Here is a 20,913-nt window from a genome sequence, read left to right as displayed (position 1 = left end):
ACATTTATAAGCGTGTTGCTAGGTGCTAAGATAATAAAGCTAGAGCCTGACTCCTTCTCAGGGAGGTTACAGTCCAGTGCGGGGACAGGGGGGTAGCTACAGAGAATTAAAATCATAATTACCTTTGAAGATAATAAGTTTAAAGCTACAAGAGGCCCGGGGGTCACTGGGAGCACAAAGGAGATAAACAAGCCAGACAGGAAGAGAGTAGAAAAAAGTACTAGGGAAGGCTTCCCAGACAATTAAGCTGTGACCCAATCCCCAAGGATCACAGGACTTAACCAGGTGGAGACTGGGGAGAAGGCATTCAGGAAAGGGAGAGAGGGGAGTAGCAAGGAATGGTTAAGAAGCATGGGTGCTGAAGTGAGGCAGCCTGGGTTCCATGCTTCACTTGGGCAAATTACTGACCCGCTGTGTCTCACTTTCCAAACCTGCAAAATGAGAAGAAAAATAGTACCTGCTTCCAAGGCGTCCGTACGTGTAAAGTACTTGGAACCGTGCTTGCCGGGAACAACCACTCAAGTAAATGTTAGTGATCTTTATCATGCATGCTGACCCAGAGGTGAGTGAAAACAGAATACCGGGACGGGCATGGTGAGGGTAAGTGACCTTTTCCAAAAGGAAAAGTCCAGTAGCCAGATGAAAGAAACTCAGAAGAAAACTGAGCTGGGAGAACATGGAAATGAGAACTGAGCTGAAGGTGACATTTAGAAGATACAGCTTTTTTCTTCCTGGGGGTCCCCCTAAACTTTAAGTGTGCATTCAGGGTACATCCTGGAAGCTACCTACACTTTAATGTAGGTACGTGAGATTACCCCATCGGTGCAAAATAATTATGTCTTCCGTGTTAAACGCTCCTTTTCCAAAGGAAGGCTGATGATACAACTCAAAACGTGCCATTCCCACAGCTTAAGGAGAGAACATTCCCACAAAACCCGACTTAGGTTGCATAAAGATAGCCTGTGGTTTGAGGAAGTCATACTATGATGCTACATGTTACAGGGGAAAAAAGGACAAAAAGACAATATGAGAGAATATGGGATGATGAGTCCTTCCCATCAAAAAAAAAAAATTACAGATATGTTAGAATTGTGAAGACTTGAATTGCTTAATGTTTTAGTTTCCACTTTTGAAAAATAAGGCTAGATATTCCCTAAGAGCCCTTGGAGCCCTAATGCTCTATAAACTGATAGATGCACAGGCTGTGTGTGTGCAGGATATAAAACACTGGGTGAGGAGAAATATCCAGCCAGGCCAGCAATTTGTCAGACAGTGCTGCTAAGGAATTCCTGTAGGAGAGAGTAGGATGTGGCCTTTACATTTCCAAGTTCCCTATAAAGATATGCGACTAATTTGCTATTCGTGACTTTAGTTAACCTTTCTTGACTGTAAATTCTCAGTGTACCAGGGCCTGCGGAATGTGCAAACAGATCAGATCGGTTGTTTGATCTGTTTCATTTTTAGCTCACACATTTTCATCTCCCTGTATGATTATATTGATCAGATCTGGGCTGGAAGCTTCATCCTCAAGCTCAGAAATGCTTCATTTGCATAAACAAGCATTTATCTCCCAGTCTTGGCACACAGCCCTCTTAAGGGCCGGAGATCATGCGTGCAGATAACCCATCTGCAGCGGATCTGGGGAAAGCTCGAGAAACACTGAGCAAACTCCAGTTTGGGAAATGGGCCATGGAATGTGGGTATGAGGGTCAAAAAGAAGGATTAGTTTTCCTTGTCTTCCTGCTAGACAACAACTTGTATACTTTCCACTCTCTGGGTGTGAGATGTCGAAAGGTTTCCATTTCCTCTACGCCTTGCTTGAGAAATGGCTACAACTCAGTATGTTCTTGTGTCCCAACTGTGTCCGATGGTGACTGCCAGCATTTTTCACTGGTGAGGACAGAAATAGCCTATTCACATGGGAATTATCTCTTGGACCCAGGGTACTCCCAGCCTCTGCTCTGTCAGCTTTCTCACATCAGCCAGAAATACTCAAGCCACAAATTTGCACATCATGGTCCTGCTGCCCAGGAAAGTCCTGATTATAGGAAGGCCATGCAGAATGGCAGGCTCCTGCCATCCCTATTTTAGCCATGTGCTATTTTTGTATTGAACTTGTCCCACACATGTTCAAAGCCAGTCTCTAGGGACTCAAGAAACATACTTCAAACAATAAGAGCACTGTCCAGGTATATGATAGGATCATGGGAGCTATAAATGTAAAATACCCTCAGTGTGAAATAATCTCCCAAAATAGGTTTTGACCCAGTAAATGGTTCATTTGATTGATGACCTACTGAATTTAAGAGCCAACCAAGCTTGGGAATGTGGAGAATCCCATCCTACAGATGGCATCATTCCAGGAAGGTGGAAAACCTGTAACTGAATCTCTTTCTCCACTTTCCCAAAACAAAGAGGGATGCATTCCATAACACCAGGAGCCACGGGCTTAACAGCAGCTGGGCAAGTCAGAGATGAGTTCCAAAATCTGGTCTGTTATTAGTAACATTCTAGCCTTCATGGAATTACTAAAATGCCTGTAGTGGTCAGGGTTTCATTATGGCTAAGGAAGAGTCTTCCCCTGCATGCCAGTGGTACACAACACCAGAAGACTCTGTCATCCACAATAACCAGCTGTGTCACCCAACCACAAGCCAAGTTAAACACAGAGAAAGCATGAGTCACTGGGGATGAGAGCTCTGCATGTCTCTACTAAATGTTATGCATGAATTCTGGGACTTTTGGTTCAACCACCAGGATTCCAGCATATGTTTATGATTACTATTGGGCCAGCTACTCCCAATGTGTAAGCTGTTTTGTATCCATGATTTGAGTTTTTAAATTTTTTTTTTTTTTTTGCCATAAACTCTTCAAGAGTTCTAAAAGAATTGAGTTTTGCTTGATTCTCATTATTTGAAACTTAATGCTTTATTTCAATGAACTATATGCCATTTGTAAAGAATTGAAGGTACCCTCCCAAAGTGAGGCACTTTTATCAATTTATTCTGATCGTTTGGGCTGGAAAAATTGGCGTCTCCTTAACAACTCACCTATTGAGCCAATGCCACTCCACAAATCAAATTGTAGCTAAGGAATTTACTTCTGTCTCCCTCACCAAGCCCTCAACACATATCCAAGCTAAAGTATTGGCGCCTTCTTACACCATCTCCCTCTCCCACAATCCCTTACCACTATCCACATATCCCACAATATATCCATGTGTCCACTCAAGTGCCTTTTCCCCCATGAAACAAACCCTATTCTCTCCCAAAGCTACAAAGCTAAACAAGACATGGTGCCTGAGTCTCCTGGGCTCTAGTACAAGCTCCTTAAGCACAGGAACTCTGTCTTCTTTAGCTCTGATCTTCACAGTGCTTTCACGAGAAGACACCCAATAAATGCTTGCAAACGAAAGATGAAAGAAAGAAAGGAAGGAAGGAAGGAGAATAGACTGAATGACAGAATCTTCAGGTCTATTTCCTGAGTTTAAAAAATTATTTACTTTATTATTTATTCCTCTCATACCCTTGTATTTTTAAATCAATTATTTGGACAGAGTGTTCAATATACTTTTTTTATTAATTTATTTCTTTACTAAATGTATAACTCTCATCCTTTCTTGGCTGACCCTTGGTTAAGCTCTCCGAATGTCGCCATGTGGATGCTTACTTCTGTTTTCTTCCTTTCCCTCTCTCTTATTCCTTTAAAATGTGTGAGCTAAAATAGTTAATCCAAACGTCAATCCGACAGTATGGTTGAGGAAACGTGACAGATACATCACAAACTGAGCAGGACAAAGAACCCTGGGGATGCTGATTGTCTGGGCTTTTCCACTGACTCGTGACCTTGAAAGGTCACTACTCTGAGATTCAGTGTCTTCACTTAAAATGAGAGGGTATACCAGGTGCAACCTCACATTCCTTTCAGCTTTTGGTTTTCTGGAGAACTAATTCTCTCTATTCTGTTCTGACAGGTTTGCCATATAAGACTAACCTCATGAGTAGGCAAAACAGGAAACTGTTGTCTAAATCAGGGGCATGGAAATGATGACCCACAGGCCAAATTCAGCCCGGTGCCTATTTCTGTAAATAAAGTTTTATTGGAACACAGTTGCACTACTGTCTAAGTATTATCTATGGCTGTTTGTGAACTAACAATGGCAGAATTGCAACAGAATGGGCCTGAAAAGCCCCCAAAATATCCCGCCCTTTACTGAAAATATTTGCCAACCCCTGGTCTAAATGATGTGCTTTGAGGTATGTGACTTCTCACCCAAAGAATTCTCCTAAAAACCTGGGATTTCATCATTAGAGGTTAAAAAAATGCACAGACGCTTTGAAAAGATAAAACTCCTTAAACATTAAGCAAATACACCTAGTGATTCCTATCTGGGGCATTAGAGGGAAAACGAAGGGGCTTTCGGAAGCCAAAGCAAATTGGTCAGGCACCAAAGAAAGACTTGCTTACACCCCAGCTTTGCCTGGGTTGGTGTTGGACAGATGCGTTTCCAGGTCTAGAGTCCCAGAGCAGAATCCTAAAGCATTTCCTGATATCATGATGGGTTTTAATCTAAACATGTTAATGTAAGCATGCTGCCTTGCCTAGCCCCTCATATCCAACAGCCGGCACACTCTCAGGACAGCTGGATGACAGGTACAGTAGTGAAATAGAATCACTAAGGGTCTAGATACATTATTACCACTTGCAGGCTCTGATAAAATGACGTGTTTGAATCTCAAAATCCATGACTCTGAGTAAAGGAAGCCAGACACACAAAAAAAACCATACAGTTTCATTCCATTTATATGAATTCCACAAATAGGCAACACTAATCTATGGTGATAGAAGACAGAACAAGGTTGCCTGGCAAGAAGTGGGTAATTGATGGGGAAAGGGCCTGAAGGAAATTTCTGGAGTGATAGCAATGTTCTACGTCTTGTTTTGAATGGCAGTTACAAGGGACAAAATTCATCAAACTGAATACTTAAGAATGGTGTGTTTTACCATATATCAAGTATACCTCAGATTTTTTGAAGTGACTGGTATCACTAAACACAGGTTCAGTTTTTTACTTGTTAGTGGGTGCATCTTCAGAAATCATAAAGGTGTTCAGCGTCACTACCAGAATAGAATTTTCAGTCCATACTAAGAGAATACACAAGAGGGTGAGGTGAACAGAAAGTGGAGAAGGGAGGAAATGGTGGTTTCTTGGTAGGGAGAAAATGTCTATCAAGCCTACTTCCTTCACAGGCACATTCTTGCAATATGTCACCAAATATCTCAGTTTGGGGATCTTGATGTTCCAGAATAAAAATAAAACCCTCAAAAGCAGAAAATGAGGAAAAAAGTAAAATGGGTTTTTTCTTCAAGCTGTGAGTCCCTCTTTCAATTGGATTATTTAAAAAAAAAAAAATCTTTAACAAGATACATATTCCTTAGAAATCTCTTTGTTTAAACCGTACTCAATTTATTCTAATCTCGTACCAATACATCTTAAGTTATCAAATCTAGCATATATGATATTAATAAATTTTATCTTACAAAAAAACAAAGAAATTATCCCTGCAACATGGAAGAACTTTGAAAACATTATGTTCGGTGAAGTAAGTAAGACACATAAGAACAAATACTGTGTGATCAAATCTGCAGAGACAGAAAATAGATTAGAGGTTACCAGAGAATGGGGTGGTGGGGGGAGTGTATGTTTAGTAGATATGAATGCTTTAAACAAATTCATTTTTTTTTAAAGGAACTACTAATGAATGCTATCTTTAACCTTGCACAAAAAATAAATAAAATAAAGCACCATGGCATTCTTAAACAGTACCTAACAATCCTATAGTTCGGGCTACCAATTTCCAAGCATCTGAAAAATAAAAATCAATTCTGCTGGACAGAAAAAAATCAACTCTTACTGAACAGACTACATTTTTTTTTTCAAATAAAAGTGTAAAGGCAAATATCTTATATATCTATTACCCGGATGAAGATAGCATGGCTGAAATAAACCAAACTACTTAGAGGAATCAAATATACTAAAATCAGGCAACAGTTCATGCTGCTGCACAAATAGTATATGTAATTTGTTTTGTATGACTGCGTGGTATGTGAATATATCTCAATAAAATGAAGATTAAAAAAAAAAAAATAGTATATGTAAGGACCTGAAATATTAATCAAATAAGCAAAGCAAAATGAGAGGGTGTTCCTGTTTGCTAATGCTGCCATTAAGCAAAATACCAGAAATGGATCAGCTTTTATAAAGGGGGTTTATTTGGTTACACAGTTACAGTCTTAAGGCCATAAAGTGCCCAAGGTAACGCATGAATAATCAGGTACCTTCAGTGGAGGATGGCAAATGGCGTCTGGAAAACCTCCATTAGCTGGGAAGGCACATGGCTGGTGTCTGCTCCAAAGTTCTGGTTTCAAAATGGCTTTCTCCCAGGATGTTCCTCTCTAGGCTGCAGCTTCTCAGGGCAAACTCTGGGCTAGCACCTCCAAAGAGTCTGCAAAACTCTGCTTTCAACGGTCGTCTTCATAATGTCTCTGTTAAGTAGCAGCTCCTCTCTCAGCTCCTGTGTGTTCTTCAAAGTGTCCTCTTGGCTGTAGCAAGCTCGCTCCTGCTGTCTGAGCTTATACAGTGCTCTAAGAAACTAATCAAGGCCCACACTGAATGGGCAGGGCCACACCTCCATGGAAATTATCTAATCAGAGTTATCACCTACAGTTGGGTGGGTCACATCTCCATGGAAACAATCAAAGAATTACAATCTAATCAACACTAATACATCTGCCCACACAAGACTGCATCAAAGACAGTGGCATTTTGGGGGACATAATACATCCAAACCAGCATGGGGGTGAAAGGCATTATTATAAAATTAGTACAGGTCAAAAACTGTGTTAGGTTTTAAATCTAGGATTATCTAATTACTTAATTTCCAACAAAATAATACAGAAAAATAGAATTTAAGTGGTAGAGGGAGGTTTAGAGGTCAACTGATGGAATCCTTCATTGCCCAAATAAAGGAACCAGGCAGGTAACAGACCCTAATCATGTTAGCCTTACCCTAATCATGTTATCCAAGGTGGACATTGAATAGTCTCTACCATTCCTCTCTAATCTCATATTACACCTGCTCAGCAATGTCAACAAATGTTGTTGCAGGCTGCTGTGCCTTTTCCTCAAACCATTACTTCTGCTAAGAACACGTTTCCCACTCTCATTTCCGTGCCTGACTCCTCACACCCTAAGACATCAAGTAGTTATGAAGTCCTGCAGGAAGCTTGCCTTAGGCCCTCTCTCCCCGAACTGAGCTCAAGCATGAGATACACCTGCTCTCCCAAATATCCATGCATTCCTCCTTGTGGATTCATTCATTGATTCAAATATGGAGTGTCCACTCTGGGCCAGGCACAAGGCTAAATGCCATGATACAGAGATGAGAGATACAGTTTCTGCCCTTGAGGAGCTCACACCTTGGATGCAGGTGAAATTGCCTGTTAATATGTCCATCTATTCTTACTCAAGAACCAATATTAACCATTTTTGTAGCCCCAGTACCTGAGAGTGCACATCATACAGAGGCACAATAAATCTTTGTCCAGTTTCACTTTTGTTATGAGAGTCAGAGTTTAAATTCTTCTTGCTTTGATGAGTGCAATGACCATCAAACAAAATACAATCTTTAGAGCAATGGATGATATATTTACCTTCTATTCATCACCTCTCTATGCTTCTCTCAGTTTTATGTGTCAAGGCATGATTGTTTACGACTGTTGCCAGTTTTGATTTTTATTAATTATTGTTTAGTTTATAGCATATTGTTAATAGTTTATTTTATTCTTTGTATAAATGTTAATTTAGTGGATTTGGGGACAGCAGGGAATATGGTGGGTCAGCACTGCATTCCCTACCAGAATAAACAACCCAAGATTTCTAATGCTTCTAGGGTTGAAAAGAATAATGAATTATGACAACATCATCATGTATTTGATAACATTAATACCTTCAATAGTATTTAATGAGGTATATTGTTCATTTACTCAAAGCAATAATACAGGTACCTGGCATCATTTTAGATCAGGGATTCTGAGATGAACAAGACATGGTCTTGCCCATCAACAAACTCATGGTCTTGAAGTATGTCAATCAGCTATACAAAATTCTAATAATAATGAGTCAGAAAGGGTCAATATTGGAGGAATGGTGTTCAAGGTAGTGATGACACAATGATGGAAGTGACCCACAGGGCTTGAGGTGGGAGGCAGAAAGGAAAGACCTCACAAAGGAAGTGATGCTTAGGTTTTGGAAGATAGTCTCATGACTTCCCACCCCAAAAAGAATCCACATTTCCACATTTCAGCCTCCACTGTACACATTCAGCAATGATTTGTTAAGATGCTACGAAGTGCCAGATTCTTCCATGGGGGTAGGGAAGATAGGGAAGGAATTCAGCCATGAACAAAAGAGACAATGTTCCTGTCCCAACCAGATGACATATTCTCGTGAGGCTAAAGATAAGGTTTCATCTTAAGAGCAAAACTGTATTACCAAAGGATTTTCTGTAGGAGACTGAATGTACTTGAATCCTGCATTTTAGCAATGATAGGATTCTTTAGGGATATTTCCCAGGTTTTCAGCTCTTTTTGGTAGATTTTCATTGCTGTCCCTTTCAGTTCACCATTTCTCTCTCATCTTTCCCACAAGCAAAGTTTTAGAAGAAATAGGTTCTACTTGCTGCCTCTATTTCCCACCTCACATTCACTCTTCAACCTGCAGTAAAATGGTTTCCATCTCCAAACCTCCATTAAATTCACTCTAGCAAAGACCATCATTTAATCCAACACTAAATTCAGTGGATGATTTTGAGTCTTTGCCTTATTGGTCATTTAGCTACTCTTAATAAGGGTGGCCCTGGCTTCCACAACATTCCTATCCTTTCTGACTCTGTCATAGGTTCCCTAAGTTCTGTTTTCTCTATTTGGGATGGCTCCCAGGCTTCCATCTTTGTTCTACTGCTCTCTCTATACTCTATTCTTTCCTCCCAGATCTCATCCAGTCTCAGCTGAAACTATCCCCCAAATGCTGGAGTCTCCCCCGTATAAATAGCTTAGAACTTTCAGCCTCCATCTCCCTCCCAAACTTCCAACTTGAATAGCCCACTGTCTTCTGAGCATGCACACCTACTTATCTCATAGGAACCTAAAGCTCAAAAGTTCACATGCCAAACTCATCCTCTCCCCACCCACAGTCTTCTCTAAATTCCCATTTTGAGTTGGTAACACTCCAAGCAGAAACCCAAATCATCTCCTCCTGGTGCCCAGTCTACACTCAATCACCAAAACACACCAACTCCATCGCCTGCGCTCCCCATTGAATAAGTACTCCCTTGTCATCTAGAATCCTATGACCTGGTCTATACTCTCATCTTCATCTGAACTGCTTGCTGCATCAGTCTTCTAAACTATTTCTCTACCCCATTTTACCTCATTAAAACCACCTGAAGCATCAAGAAAGAATAGACGGGAGGATCCTAGAATGGAATAAACAGCCATAAAATCACAATGATGAATTTGTGATTTTATGGTTTTAATTCAAAAGGTCTTAACCTGGATTAAAATAGTAAAGAGCTGGATTCAGTATGGGTGGGGAGTGGGGTATGGGGCATAGAAGAAACAGAAGAGAGAATGAACAGAGGTACATTTTGGTTGATTGAAGAAAGTACCTTTTCACAATATACTTTTAAAAGCCCTCAATTAAGGGTTTCTGTTTTGGGTGATGAAAAAGTTTTAGGACTGGATGGTGACAATGGTAGCACAACACTGTAAAAAGTAATGAATGCTGGTTTGTATGTATTATGTCCCCCCAAAGGCCATGTTCTTTAATGCAGTCTTGTGGGGGCAGACATATTAGTGTTGATTAGGTTGGAATCTTTGGATTGGGTTGTTTCCATGGTGATGTGACCCACCCAACTGTGGGTAATACATTTGATTGGATTATTTCCATGGAGGTATGGCCCCGCCCATTCAGCGTGGGTCACGATTAGTTTACCAAAGCCCTATAAAAGCTCAGACAGGAGCTCAGTACTGCTGCAGCTTAGAGAGACATTTTGAGGATGGCGTTGAAAGCTGAAGCTGACATTGTGGAGAACGCCATTTTGAAAAACAACCTGGCAACAAGCAGACGCCAGCCATGTGCTTTCCCAGCTGACAGAGGTTTTCCAGATGCCGATGGCCTTTCTCCAATGAAGGTACCCTATTGCAACCTTACCTTGGACACTTTTATGGCCTTAAGACTGTAACTTTGTAACCAAAAAACCTCCTTTATAAAAGCCAATCCAATTCTGGTGTTTTGCAAAATGGCAGCATTAGCAAACCAGAACAGTGACTTAATTATACACTGTAAAAAATGGTTAACATAGAAAATATTATGTTGTGTATATATATATATGTGTGTGTGTGTATATATACATATATATATATATATTTTAACACCACCACACACACACACACACACAAAAGCCCTTTGAGTAGGAAAGAACTTCCATGAAATCTAAAGAGAATTGATGCTAATTTTTAAAATTCCCACAATAAGAACTTTTTTAGAGTCTGGCTAAGGGAAGTATCATGTTTGTGTAGGGCTGGTATAATCAAAATCAGCTTCACTTGGGCTTCCCATAACCCTGAATCACAATGTTTTAGTTGCTATTGACTCATGACCTCACAAGGAATGACACAGCTTTAAACCCGCATAGCGTGGCCTGCCTTTTCCAATTACATGGTTGTAGCAACTGGAGAGGGTGGGAGTCCTCTAGAGCAGAGCTATCTGCAACGAAGCACAATTCCGATTTTTACAAAAACAGCTGCTAAGTCGACCTTGTCATCATGAAGCTTTATGAGCGAGGAGGTAGAGAATTCAAAATTGCGGTATGTTAAAAATTGCTGGGGCCAGGCATCCTTTTGTTTTGCAAAACAGAATCCGTGGAAACTTACAGTCAGCTTTTTCCCTCTTTAATTGCTTACTCGCTTGAGGTCAGCAAATGTTTTTCTTTAGGATGCCAATGAAAAGTCACGGCAAGTATGTTTTGAAGACTCTCCAGGTTACACTTTGGTAAGATCATCTACATGGGTAGGTGTCATCATGTTTGAAAGAGAGCTAAAGAAATGATATCCTCACAATGTACACCACTTTTTCTCTAGTTCTGTACCCTTGATGCATTCCCAGTTAAAGAACCAGAATTCCCCTCCTCCATGTTTTCCTTACTGTGCACCTGACTGCCCCTAAAGATATTAGACTCTATTGTGGGCCCGAGGGAATGCGGTGGTGATTAGGGTGGCTGGCAAGCAGTCAGCAGAACTAAATTCAGAGTCTGGTTCAACAAGCTGGCTATTCCACATGAAGCTCTCACAAAACACTTTTCCATACTTTGGTTCCAATTTGTAGGAAACCGTTCTATGCAATCCTCACTTGTGACAGGTCTTTCCTGAAGCTTAATTCCTACCAGGATTGCACTCTGAATTCCCTGACTGGTTAAGAAGAGTGACACAGGGCTCCTAAAGACATAGCAGTTAGCAGAGAAGCCCAGACCCCTGTCTATATGCAAATAAAATAACTGCCCAATCTCTGTAGTTCTGGCATCCTGAGAAGCAAAGTTTATCAAAGCAAATACTTTGAAAAGCAAACACAAGCACTCAGTTCCTGGAGACCAGTCCAGCTCTGATGTTTCCAGAAGATTCCGGCCACACTAAGAAGGGCCTGGGATTATTCATTTTCTCAAAGGGAATCCTTGGAGCCCAACTGATGTCGGCACCATCCCTGGCTCCCGGTTCACTGGTGGGTAAGAGCGTGCTCAGACAAGTGGGAGACTGCAAATGGCTCTGGGGTTCTGGGTTTCCACCACCTCTCACACAGCATCTACATTTCTGAGCTAGATTTAGAATGGAACCAATCTCCCCAAAGGCATGGTCTAGACTCTGGCTGGGTCCCTGGTCTGCTATCAATCAGGATAAGGTGAAAACTTGGCTGAATTTTGGGAGGAAAGAGGAAGACTCTATTAATTCTCATGGAGTGTTGCTTCTCAATTTGCATTAAGAATTCTTGTTTTATAAATCATATTGCACTTAAAAATGGGTTTAATCACAACGCCTGACATGTTAACTCTGGCTACTCTGTGAATTTTTTAAGGACAGTAGTGAGAGTGAGGTGAAAAGTGGGAAGGGGAGAGATTAAATGACATATTAGTTATAATGTAGTTTTAAGATACTTAACATTTTTTTCTAAGCACTTGTCAGATTTCTCTACAGATCTCTATAAAGACAAATGGATTGATGGGTGTTTTCTCAGTTGATTTTCAGAAATGAATCCTGAAAAGGAAACTTCAAAGGGATGTTCTCCCTCTACATTACAGATGTACAAAAGTACAGAATCGGCCACAAAATGGAGGAGAAATGTAAAGATTTATCTCCTATACATAACAGATAATTAGTACCACAACTCCAAGTTACTGAAATAGTATGAAGAAATCTTAAATATTTGACAATTTTTAAAAAAACCATGCACAGCTTTGTCTTTGGTTCCAATTTTCCCTTACTTGTCAATTATAATTTCTGTGTATGCGCAGTCATCATTTATTCATCTAAGGGACCATAAATGGAATGCATAGATTTCATCAGTTTTGAAGAGTAACATGAGACATGTTAACTAGTTCTCTAAGTGAAGCTTAGGGTATGTTCTCCCCCCTCGGAAATACATGGTTAATGCCTTTCAAACAGATGGTTTTATCAGTAGTACTCATTTATTAAAGAGTAATATAACACATTTTACACTCGAAGAATGTGTCATAAATCCCAGATATTAGAGAAGATGAATATGGAGTAAAACAATCCACTACTTTCTTTACTTCACACTTTAAAGAGTAAAGCAACTTGAAGCTCTGTTCTTTGCTACTTTATTTTTTAAGCACATCTTCTGGGAATCACCAAGAAGTGAATGCATGAAACTTCACATGAAAAGAATGATGTACTATACAAAACTCATGAACACAGGTAACCAAAACACAGCAAGAATCTGAAAACAAACAAACTAAAAAACTCTGGAATCTACTAAATTAAGTGCCATCACATCCTTTCACAAAAAATTACATATTTTATTCTTTTGAAGCATCTTTCTTTACATACAGTTCTAACATGCTTGATTACATAATCAAAAATAAATTACCAAGCACATTACAAGTAAAAATATCAGAAAGAAATATTGCTAGAGGCTTTCAGGGCTGCCTGATAATAAGGGAAGAAATGACAATAAATAATAATTTAAATTATTCATGAAATGAAACAATAAACCAGTAAAGGCTATTTACTATCAAGGCAAGCAAACTTGCATATTAATAGATGTCTTTACTTTATTATAGCACAGCCAATCATACTGTATAATTGATGACAGTCATTAAAAAAAGGTTAATTTCTGCTCAACTTTATAAATATTTTCATTCAAAGAAGCTTAAAACAAAACGAAGTCTATTGCTTAAATGCATAAACTTTTATTTCCAAAATTTTCTTCTGAGAAATATTTTATTCCCCTCTTTTGTTTTGCTATATAACATTTTACTCTTATTCTTGGCTGGAACTGATATCTAGAGACCAGGAGGTTGAGAAAAAGAGAGAACTGGAATTCAAAAATAAAACTGTTTGGTTTGAGGATGGAGTGAGAAGAAATTTGATTACATAGAAATCAGAAGGGTGAGTGTGGATTTTATGGTATGTAAACTTACTAAAGTAAGTTAAAATATACTTTCAGATATTCAAATAACATCTCAGGAACACTGGTAAGGGCGAAATGTTTTCCATCAAATACAGAAATATTTTTAAGAAATTAGAAAGTCTCGATAATACTCTTCAGGCAAAGTGGGATTTAAGAACATTTACACATCAACTACACTGTCAATGCAGAATGAAATTTAGCTATCTGCAACTTTCTGATCTTTAACTTTTCTTTTAAGCCTATAATAAAATTTTGCTTCTAAAAATCATGGAACTTTTAAGAATTAGGAAACTTACCATTTTCATGAACCCAGACCAGATAAAACTGAACCATTTTAATGTATTTTGTGGCAAAACTGTGAAAAGAGCAATAGGTTAAATGAATATTGATGCCTATTTATATTTGGGAAAGGAAAAGGAGATAAAGCAAATAGAATCAGTGAGAACACTGAGCGTGGATTTCATGGCATGTAAAATAAGTCAAATGTAGAAGAATGAGAGAAACAGAATCACCATTATAGCACCACAGTAATAAATTTTACCAGCAAGATACATAAATGGACACTAAAAGCAATATGGGACAATCGGAGGAGAAACCTGATATTTGCATAACATCTTATCAACGACATATACCCCACTCAGTGCACTGAGAAAGACACAACATCACTTCAGTGGAATTCTCACCCAAAAATGCGCAACTTCAAACTAATCATATAAAAACATCAGACCCCTCCATATTGAGGGACGTCCTATAAAATAACCAACCAACACTCTTCCAAAGTCCCAGGATCAAGAAGACAAAGTCAGAAGGGACTCAGGGATCTGACAGGTACATGCAGTGTGGGATCCTGGATTCAATTCTCGCACAGAAATAGGACATTTGTGAGAAAACTGGTGAAATCAGACCAAAGTCTGTAGTTTAGTTAATGGTCTTGTACCTCGTGAAGTTTTTACTTTTTATGATGGTACCATAGAACCAAAACAGGAAGGGAAGCTGGGTGAAGTTTACACCGGAATTCTCTATCCTACTTTTGCAAGTTTTCTGCAAGTCTGAAATTATTTCAAAATAAAAAGTTAAGAGAAAGTCCTCATCATCCACATAATGGTGATTTTACAACACCCTAGTTTCCATGAGTTTTTGTGGATACATTAGGGATTAATGATGAGGGAGAACTGAACAGGTTAAAAATGGATGGAGCAACTGGCCAAATGGCACGTTCAAAGGAAATGAGCCAGATGTTTTCCACCAGCTCTCCATATGGAGGTAACGACGCTCAGCAGGGACCCCACTGTAAAAAGAAATCAGAGACACTAACTCTGGTTTCAACCATAACATAAAGAATGGCTTATAAATACCTTATTCTCTCATAAGAATCCTATTCCCATGACGATTTTTATTTCCTCTAGAAAAAGTATACCTACTATTCCCCCAGAACTTGGTGTATGTGCAGATATGTACATAAGCTCACGTAAACCTACAAAAAGATATAGTATAAAGTGGCCATGAGTATTTCTGATGTTTTTCTCATTATACCATAAACATCCTGAAAAAGGACAAAAATAGAAGAGGGAAAGAACCAGTTTTTCCTCAAAAACAAATACAGAAGCTAAACAAGGTTACCCTAGAAATTCTAATTCTACAGCAGTGTTAAAACTTTTGTAAAGAGAATATTGCTTCCTAATATCATAATTACTCCTTATAATGGGAATAATTTGATTAAAATGGAATTAGCCATGATTAGAAAGAAAATATTTTATTTTGAGAAAAATATTAACCTAAGCAACTGACATGTTTATGGTCCTTTTCTGGCCATGCAATTAATTTTAAAAATAAAATCACCTTTATTTCAAGGTGTCAACTCTTGTGAAATCAAGTATTTCAGCATCACTTATTTTTTCATTTAAAGTAACTAATTTAGTGTTATGGCAATAAAGCGCCAATTTCAGCTTGAATTTCTGGGTTGACGGACAATTTAGACTTATTCCTAACTGGAAAAACAAAACACCTTTATTCTGTGTTTGCCCCTTCATTTAACTAATTTATTTCCATAAAAGTGAAGGAATCTCTGTGCCTATGCATTTCAAGATCATGGGGAATCCAAACCATGGCAGAACGTATTCAGGCGACAAAGAGCCTCAGAATAATAAGCATTTGTTAGGTGTGGGGTAAGTGTATATCTTCAAAGAAAAATGTTGTATGTCAGAATTTGTTATAACTGAGCAAATCCTTGAAAACCAAGATATCTAGCTTTGTCTTCTACTATCTTTTATTTTGTAGATGGAATTCTTTTGTATATATGTCAACATTGCCTGTGGAATTCTAAATAAGAACCTAGAAGCTTAGACTCTCTAAAGTCACATGATTTGAAAGACAATATGAACCATTTGTTATAATGGAATGGAGAATGTATAATTCCTTATTCTCTTTTATCCTTTACATAGAATGTAGATATAGAATGTTGGTGAAATAAGGAAACACTTACCCTCCACCTAACAAATGCTTATTATTCTGAGGCTCTTTGTTGCCTGAATATGTTCTGCCATGGTTTGGATTCCCCAAGATCTTGAAATGCATAGGCACAAAGATTCCTTCACTTTTATGGAAATAAATTAGTTAAATGAAGGGGCAAACACAGAATAAGGTGTTTTGTTTTCCCAGTTAGGAATGTCTAAATTGTCCATCAACCCAGAAATTCAAGCTGAAATTGGTGCTTTATTGCCATAACACTAAATTAGTTACTTTAAATGAAAAAATAAGTGATGCCGAAATACTTGATCAGCTGAATTAATTTCCAAGAAAACTTTAAAAGGTAAAACTAATGTAAGTAAACAATTATGACAATTAACAATGAAGCCTATCCAACCTTGTGTCCTATTTTAATCAAGGAATATGGTGCCAGAAATTGCAGGAAACAAATAAGAAACAATTCTTAAAGGAAACCCCAAAGACTCAAAAGGAAATATAAGAGTATTTTAAATGCCAAGAGTGAATTTCCCCATGCAAATTCAAGGAGCAAAAACATAAGAACCAAGAAGTATTAACTGCTCTTATTTACATCCTAATGTGTATATTCAACATAGAGAGCTTCCAACAGTGTTAAGAGATGGATGAAGGGTAATAAATATGTTAGAGATGAATACATTAATTTATCTATGCTGAATATTGATTTTAAAAAGAAGAATTTAAATCTGAGGTTGATTTATTGTCAATTTATTCCAACCTGGAAGCTTTTATGTCAGTGCATTTATATGATTTGTGGTGGTTTCATTCATTATACATCATACATAGTTTCAAGCAATGGAATACATAGTTTTATCCAATCTATGAAATGAGATTAGAACAAGTGATCAATCGCTTAAATCCTTCTGACTTCTGAGACGGGAGCTGCAACACTCAGGTAGGTAGTTTAGCAAACCCTTGAAAAACAAGACATCTAGCGTTATCTTTTAAATGCCCCCACTTTTCTTGAAAGACATGGCCCTATTGATGCCAGTTTTGTTTTCCCACTGTTGATAGAGATATGGGTACCAAAAATGTTTCACTCTCCTCTTTACAGAAAGAACAGCTGTGATTAAAACTGATAAAAGTAATAATACAGCTAACAAGTATCCGGAGCTTCCTTTGTGTTGGACAATATTCTGAAGCAGATCGCCCAATGCTACATTGTAAAAATTGGTGTAGGGATGCCTGGTCTGGCAAACTGACCCAGGCCTGAGTAGCTGACCATTATACTTCACTAGGCTATTTACTTTACAAAATAAAAGGTACAAGCCCAATAAAAAATAGCAAGTGATATCAGCTGCAGTGTCGATGAATAACAGGGAGACGTGAACAGTGCAGCATCCTAGAGCACCGACTCCCCACGTAAATGCAAAGACATAATCCATCATAACCCTCAGGCTGGCAGACAGCAGTGCAGTTGTGACCCCTCAATTTTTTTATGGAAGCTGGAAATCCAGATTTCCATCTGAAACCTCAGATAGAAATTTGTATCTGAAACCTTGATTTTAAGATGTTGTGACATAATTCATCTTAAAGATCAATTAGTGCAGTGACTGTGTCTCATTTATCTTTCTATCTGCTGTACTGCTGGCACATAGTAGGCGCAAATACACTGAGCTCTGCTTTTAAACATCCCACCATTTCATCTCATCCATTTTATAAACTTGAAAGGAATTCTTTAATTTATTCAACAAATTTATAATTACTAAACTACCTCAATGTGTCACACACTGCTTTAGGCACATGGGATACAACAATGAAAAAAATGGACGAAATACAGAGAGAGGGAAGAGAATTATATTCTAGTGAAAGAAACAGGCTAAATAATTCAAAAAGTTTGGAAAATACGGAAGGAGTTTGTTTTGAATTGAACCCATGCTACCCTGAGCTCAAGAATGATGATACTGAGAAAGTCAGATAGTATAGTTCATTCTTCCAATGCCATACTGAGCATTACAAATATGTTACAAATATGTAAGCAATTTAAAGAATAGGGTATGACTTCCAAGTTGAAAGAGAGAGTGCTTTTTCAGAAGAAGCACAATAAGAGCTTGCTCCTTGGCTTGAAAGGAAGTATTGATCAGTAGTTAGCGAGTCAAAGGTTAATAACTTGAGTCTGATTATTTCTGTTATCAGACCCATGATTAATGGCGTCCTCTGGCTCCTTGGAAATACAGGACCCTCTTTTTGATTGCTGTTTCTGGAAACCAAGGAATTAAGCTACTCTCCGGTGGTTCAGTTGAGGGGTAGGGTAGTCTGCCTCCTGCAACAGAGTACGGGTGGCACAAAGAGAAGGCACAGACGAGTAACCAAAAATGCAAAGTTAGAGCAATAGAAATCTAATTGGCAGCTGCACGATGGAACGCTAGCTGAAACACGCAACTCTTTCGCTCCTGGGTGTTATCATTACACAAGACCACATGCTGAGTTAATGGAACTTCTCCCTTGAGTTTGCTTCAGAAACGGATGTAGTTTCTGATAGCTCAAATGGCAGAATCTGGCTTTACTACTAGACAGCTGCTCAGAGTTACAGACAGGACAGCTACGCCAGAACCATTTTAAAAATGCACAATCCCTGCCCATGCGTCTCATCGAATAACTTCCATCTATCTCTTTAGTTACTCCATAATCTGAGTAATGAGAGTGGATGATCATGTTTAGGGAAAAACAAATCCTAAAGAAAAATGAAATGCAAGTCTGCATCTTTGAGTAGCCTTTAAGCAGAACCTCTAAAGCTGTGAGCAAAATGCTATTTTCTCATTGTCTTCATATAAAAATTAGATTTCACTCGAGCTGCTCTTTTTGGAAGACACAATATTTTCTTTGTTTGCCAAGTCCTACAGAGATTTCATACTGAGGTAGTCTGTTCTTCTCGTGGACACCAGCCCAAAAGATATTCCTGGAAATAAAGTCACAATCTGTTGTGACCATCACAATCAATGAAATTAGGAAACAGAAATAATCATTATCACATTACTAGGGAAAAGCATATGAGAAAAAAGAAATGATTGAAACCAATGTGCTGAAAATAAAGCACACCACTCAAACTGCCCACACGTAAAGAAACATTCATCAATTGATCCATAGCAGATAAATAGCCACATTTAAACAATAAAACTTCCCCTAAATATGTGCCAAATGTGGAACCAACTCACCAATTATTATAATATTTTTAACTACCTATGAAACTTCCTAAGGGTCTAATACTTTTTGGTTTAGTCTCTTTGGTCTTTATCATGCAACAAATAGTATTTTAACAGAGCTCCTTGATTTAATCTAAAGCGCACATAGTGAGATAGTTACAGACCGATTTTGACCCAAAGGAAATAAACTATGGTTGCATTTACTGCATAAAGTCAACATTAGATAGTAATCAAATAGCGACACCAATGTATTTTTACAACCGACACTTTTTAAAATCTAGAAATAAAATTGTTTTTGTAAAGGCTACTCAGATTTACCTTTTGGAGAATCCATGTACGTCTTAGCTTAGGTAGCATGCATTTACTAAAGAAACTCAATAGTTTGAGTATTTTAATTGATATCTTAATTCATTTTTTGTCATTTTCTACTTATTCTTCATTTAAAGTGACTTTTTAAAGACTTCGCAATGCTTTAATAGTCGAACTTCGCAGAAATGAAGTATATATGTATTTTTCAAGAGTACAATTCTGCTGCCAACCTCTGCTTAAGTAGCAAACTACTTAAGCATTGCAAGTTGAGAGCAGGTCTAAGTGCGTTTCCCACTTCCAATCAAGCCCAAAACAAAGAACAGTAAACTCGCTCATCTGGTCCACCAAAACTTAAACAACAAACAAGCGCTGACGGTGATACGCCCTGGCAGAACACACAGCTGCGAACTGCCGCAAGCCAAGTGAAACTGCGCGCCCCTGGCACCCTCCGCGTTTACCTGCCGTCGGGCTGGCCGGCTGCGCCCTGGGGCGCGCGGCGCGGCTGCGTTCCAGTCCCCGGGCTCGGGGCGGGCGCGCGCGGGCGAGACGAGTGGAAGGAGTGGTAGGCTGTCAGCACCACGAGGCCCGGGTCCCCGACCTCCATCGTCACGGGCGCATGCCGGCCCTCCGCCTGAGAACAAAGGCAGCGACCCGCATCTACCGGCTCGTCGGCTCAAGCGAGCCGGTTCCCGAGGTCTGGCATGGCCCGGCCCCGGATAGCTGCTCTCCCCGCCGGCTGTCAGGAAGCCCGAAGGGAAAGCCGGCCCTTCCCAGCCCGGACGGCTTCATTAGCATATATTAGCATATAGTTTAAAACACGCCCACAAACACAGCTTGAAGCGGGGAGGAATTGGGGGAGGAGTTGGGGGGAGGATCCCTGCGTCTTGGAAACTGGAAACCCGCCGTGATCCTTCGGGCTCCGCAAAGCTGCCCTAGGAAAGTTGTTCTAGCTTTGTTTCTTTTTCTCTTCCTTTTTTTCCTACCCCCCACCCGCACTCCCCCGGCTTATCCAATGGCTGGGAACATTTCCTGCCTGGCAGCGGGAGTGAGAGAAAGAAACCATTCCTGAGTGAGCCACACTGAGAAGGCAAGAGGCCAGATCTAAAATATGGGGTCCGGGGAAAAAAAGCAAGAAAATGTGACGCCCTCTCATTTAAAGCATGCGCACCAAAAATTGAAGAACTGGATTACAGTGCT

The 20,913-nt window shown here is 39.2% G+C and overlaps 1 protein-coding gene across 4 annotated transcripts in view; it reads right to left on the bottom strand.

The window, feature by feature from the left end:
• ARHGAP28 (Rho GTPase activating protein 28) overlaps window positions 1-20,475 on the bottom strand; it is a 177,277-nt gene extending 156,802 nt beyond the window's left edge. For 2 of the 4 annotated variants that reach the window (XM_037805924.1, XM_037805925.1), the window contains exon 1: window positions 20,175-20,475. In XM_037805924.1, the coding sequence (XP_037661852.1) occupies window positions 20,175-20,320 (146 nt within the window). In that variant the 5' untranslated portion in view covers window positions 20,321-20,475. The remainder of the gene's footprint in view (window positions 1-20,174) is intronic. The other 2 variants (XM_037805929.1, XM_037805927.1) reach the window with 1 other exon arrangement.
• Window positions 20,476-20,913: the final 438 nt, after the last annotated feature.

Source organism: Choloepus didactylus, chromosome 16, assembly GCF_015220235.1.
Source record: "Choloepus didactylus isolate mChoDid1 chromosome 16, mChoDid1.pri, whole genome shotgun sequence".
Taxonomy (NCBI): domain Eukaryota; kingdom Metazoa; phylum Chordata; class Mammalia; order Pilosa; family Megalonychidae; genus Choloepus; species Choloepus didactylus.
This window is presented reverse-complemented; position numbering and strand designations above follow the sequence as displayed.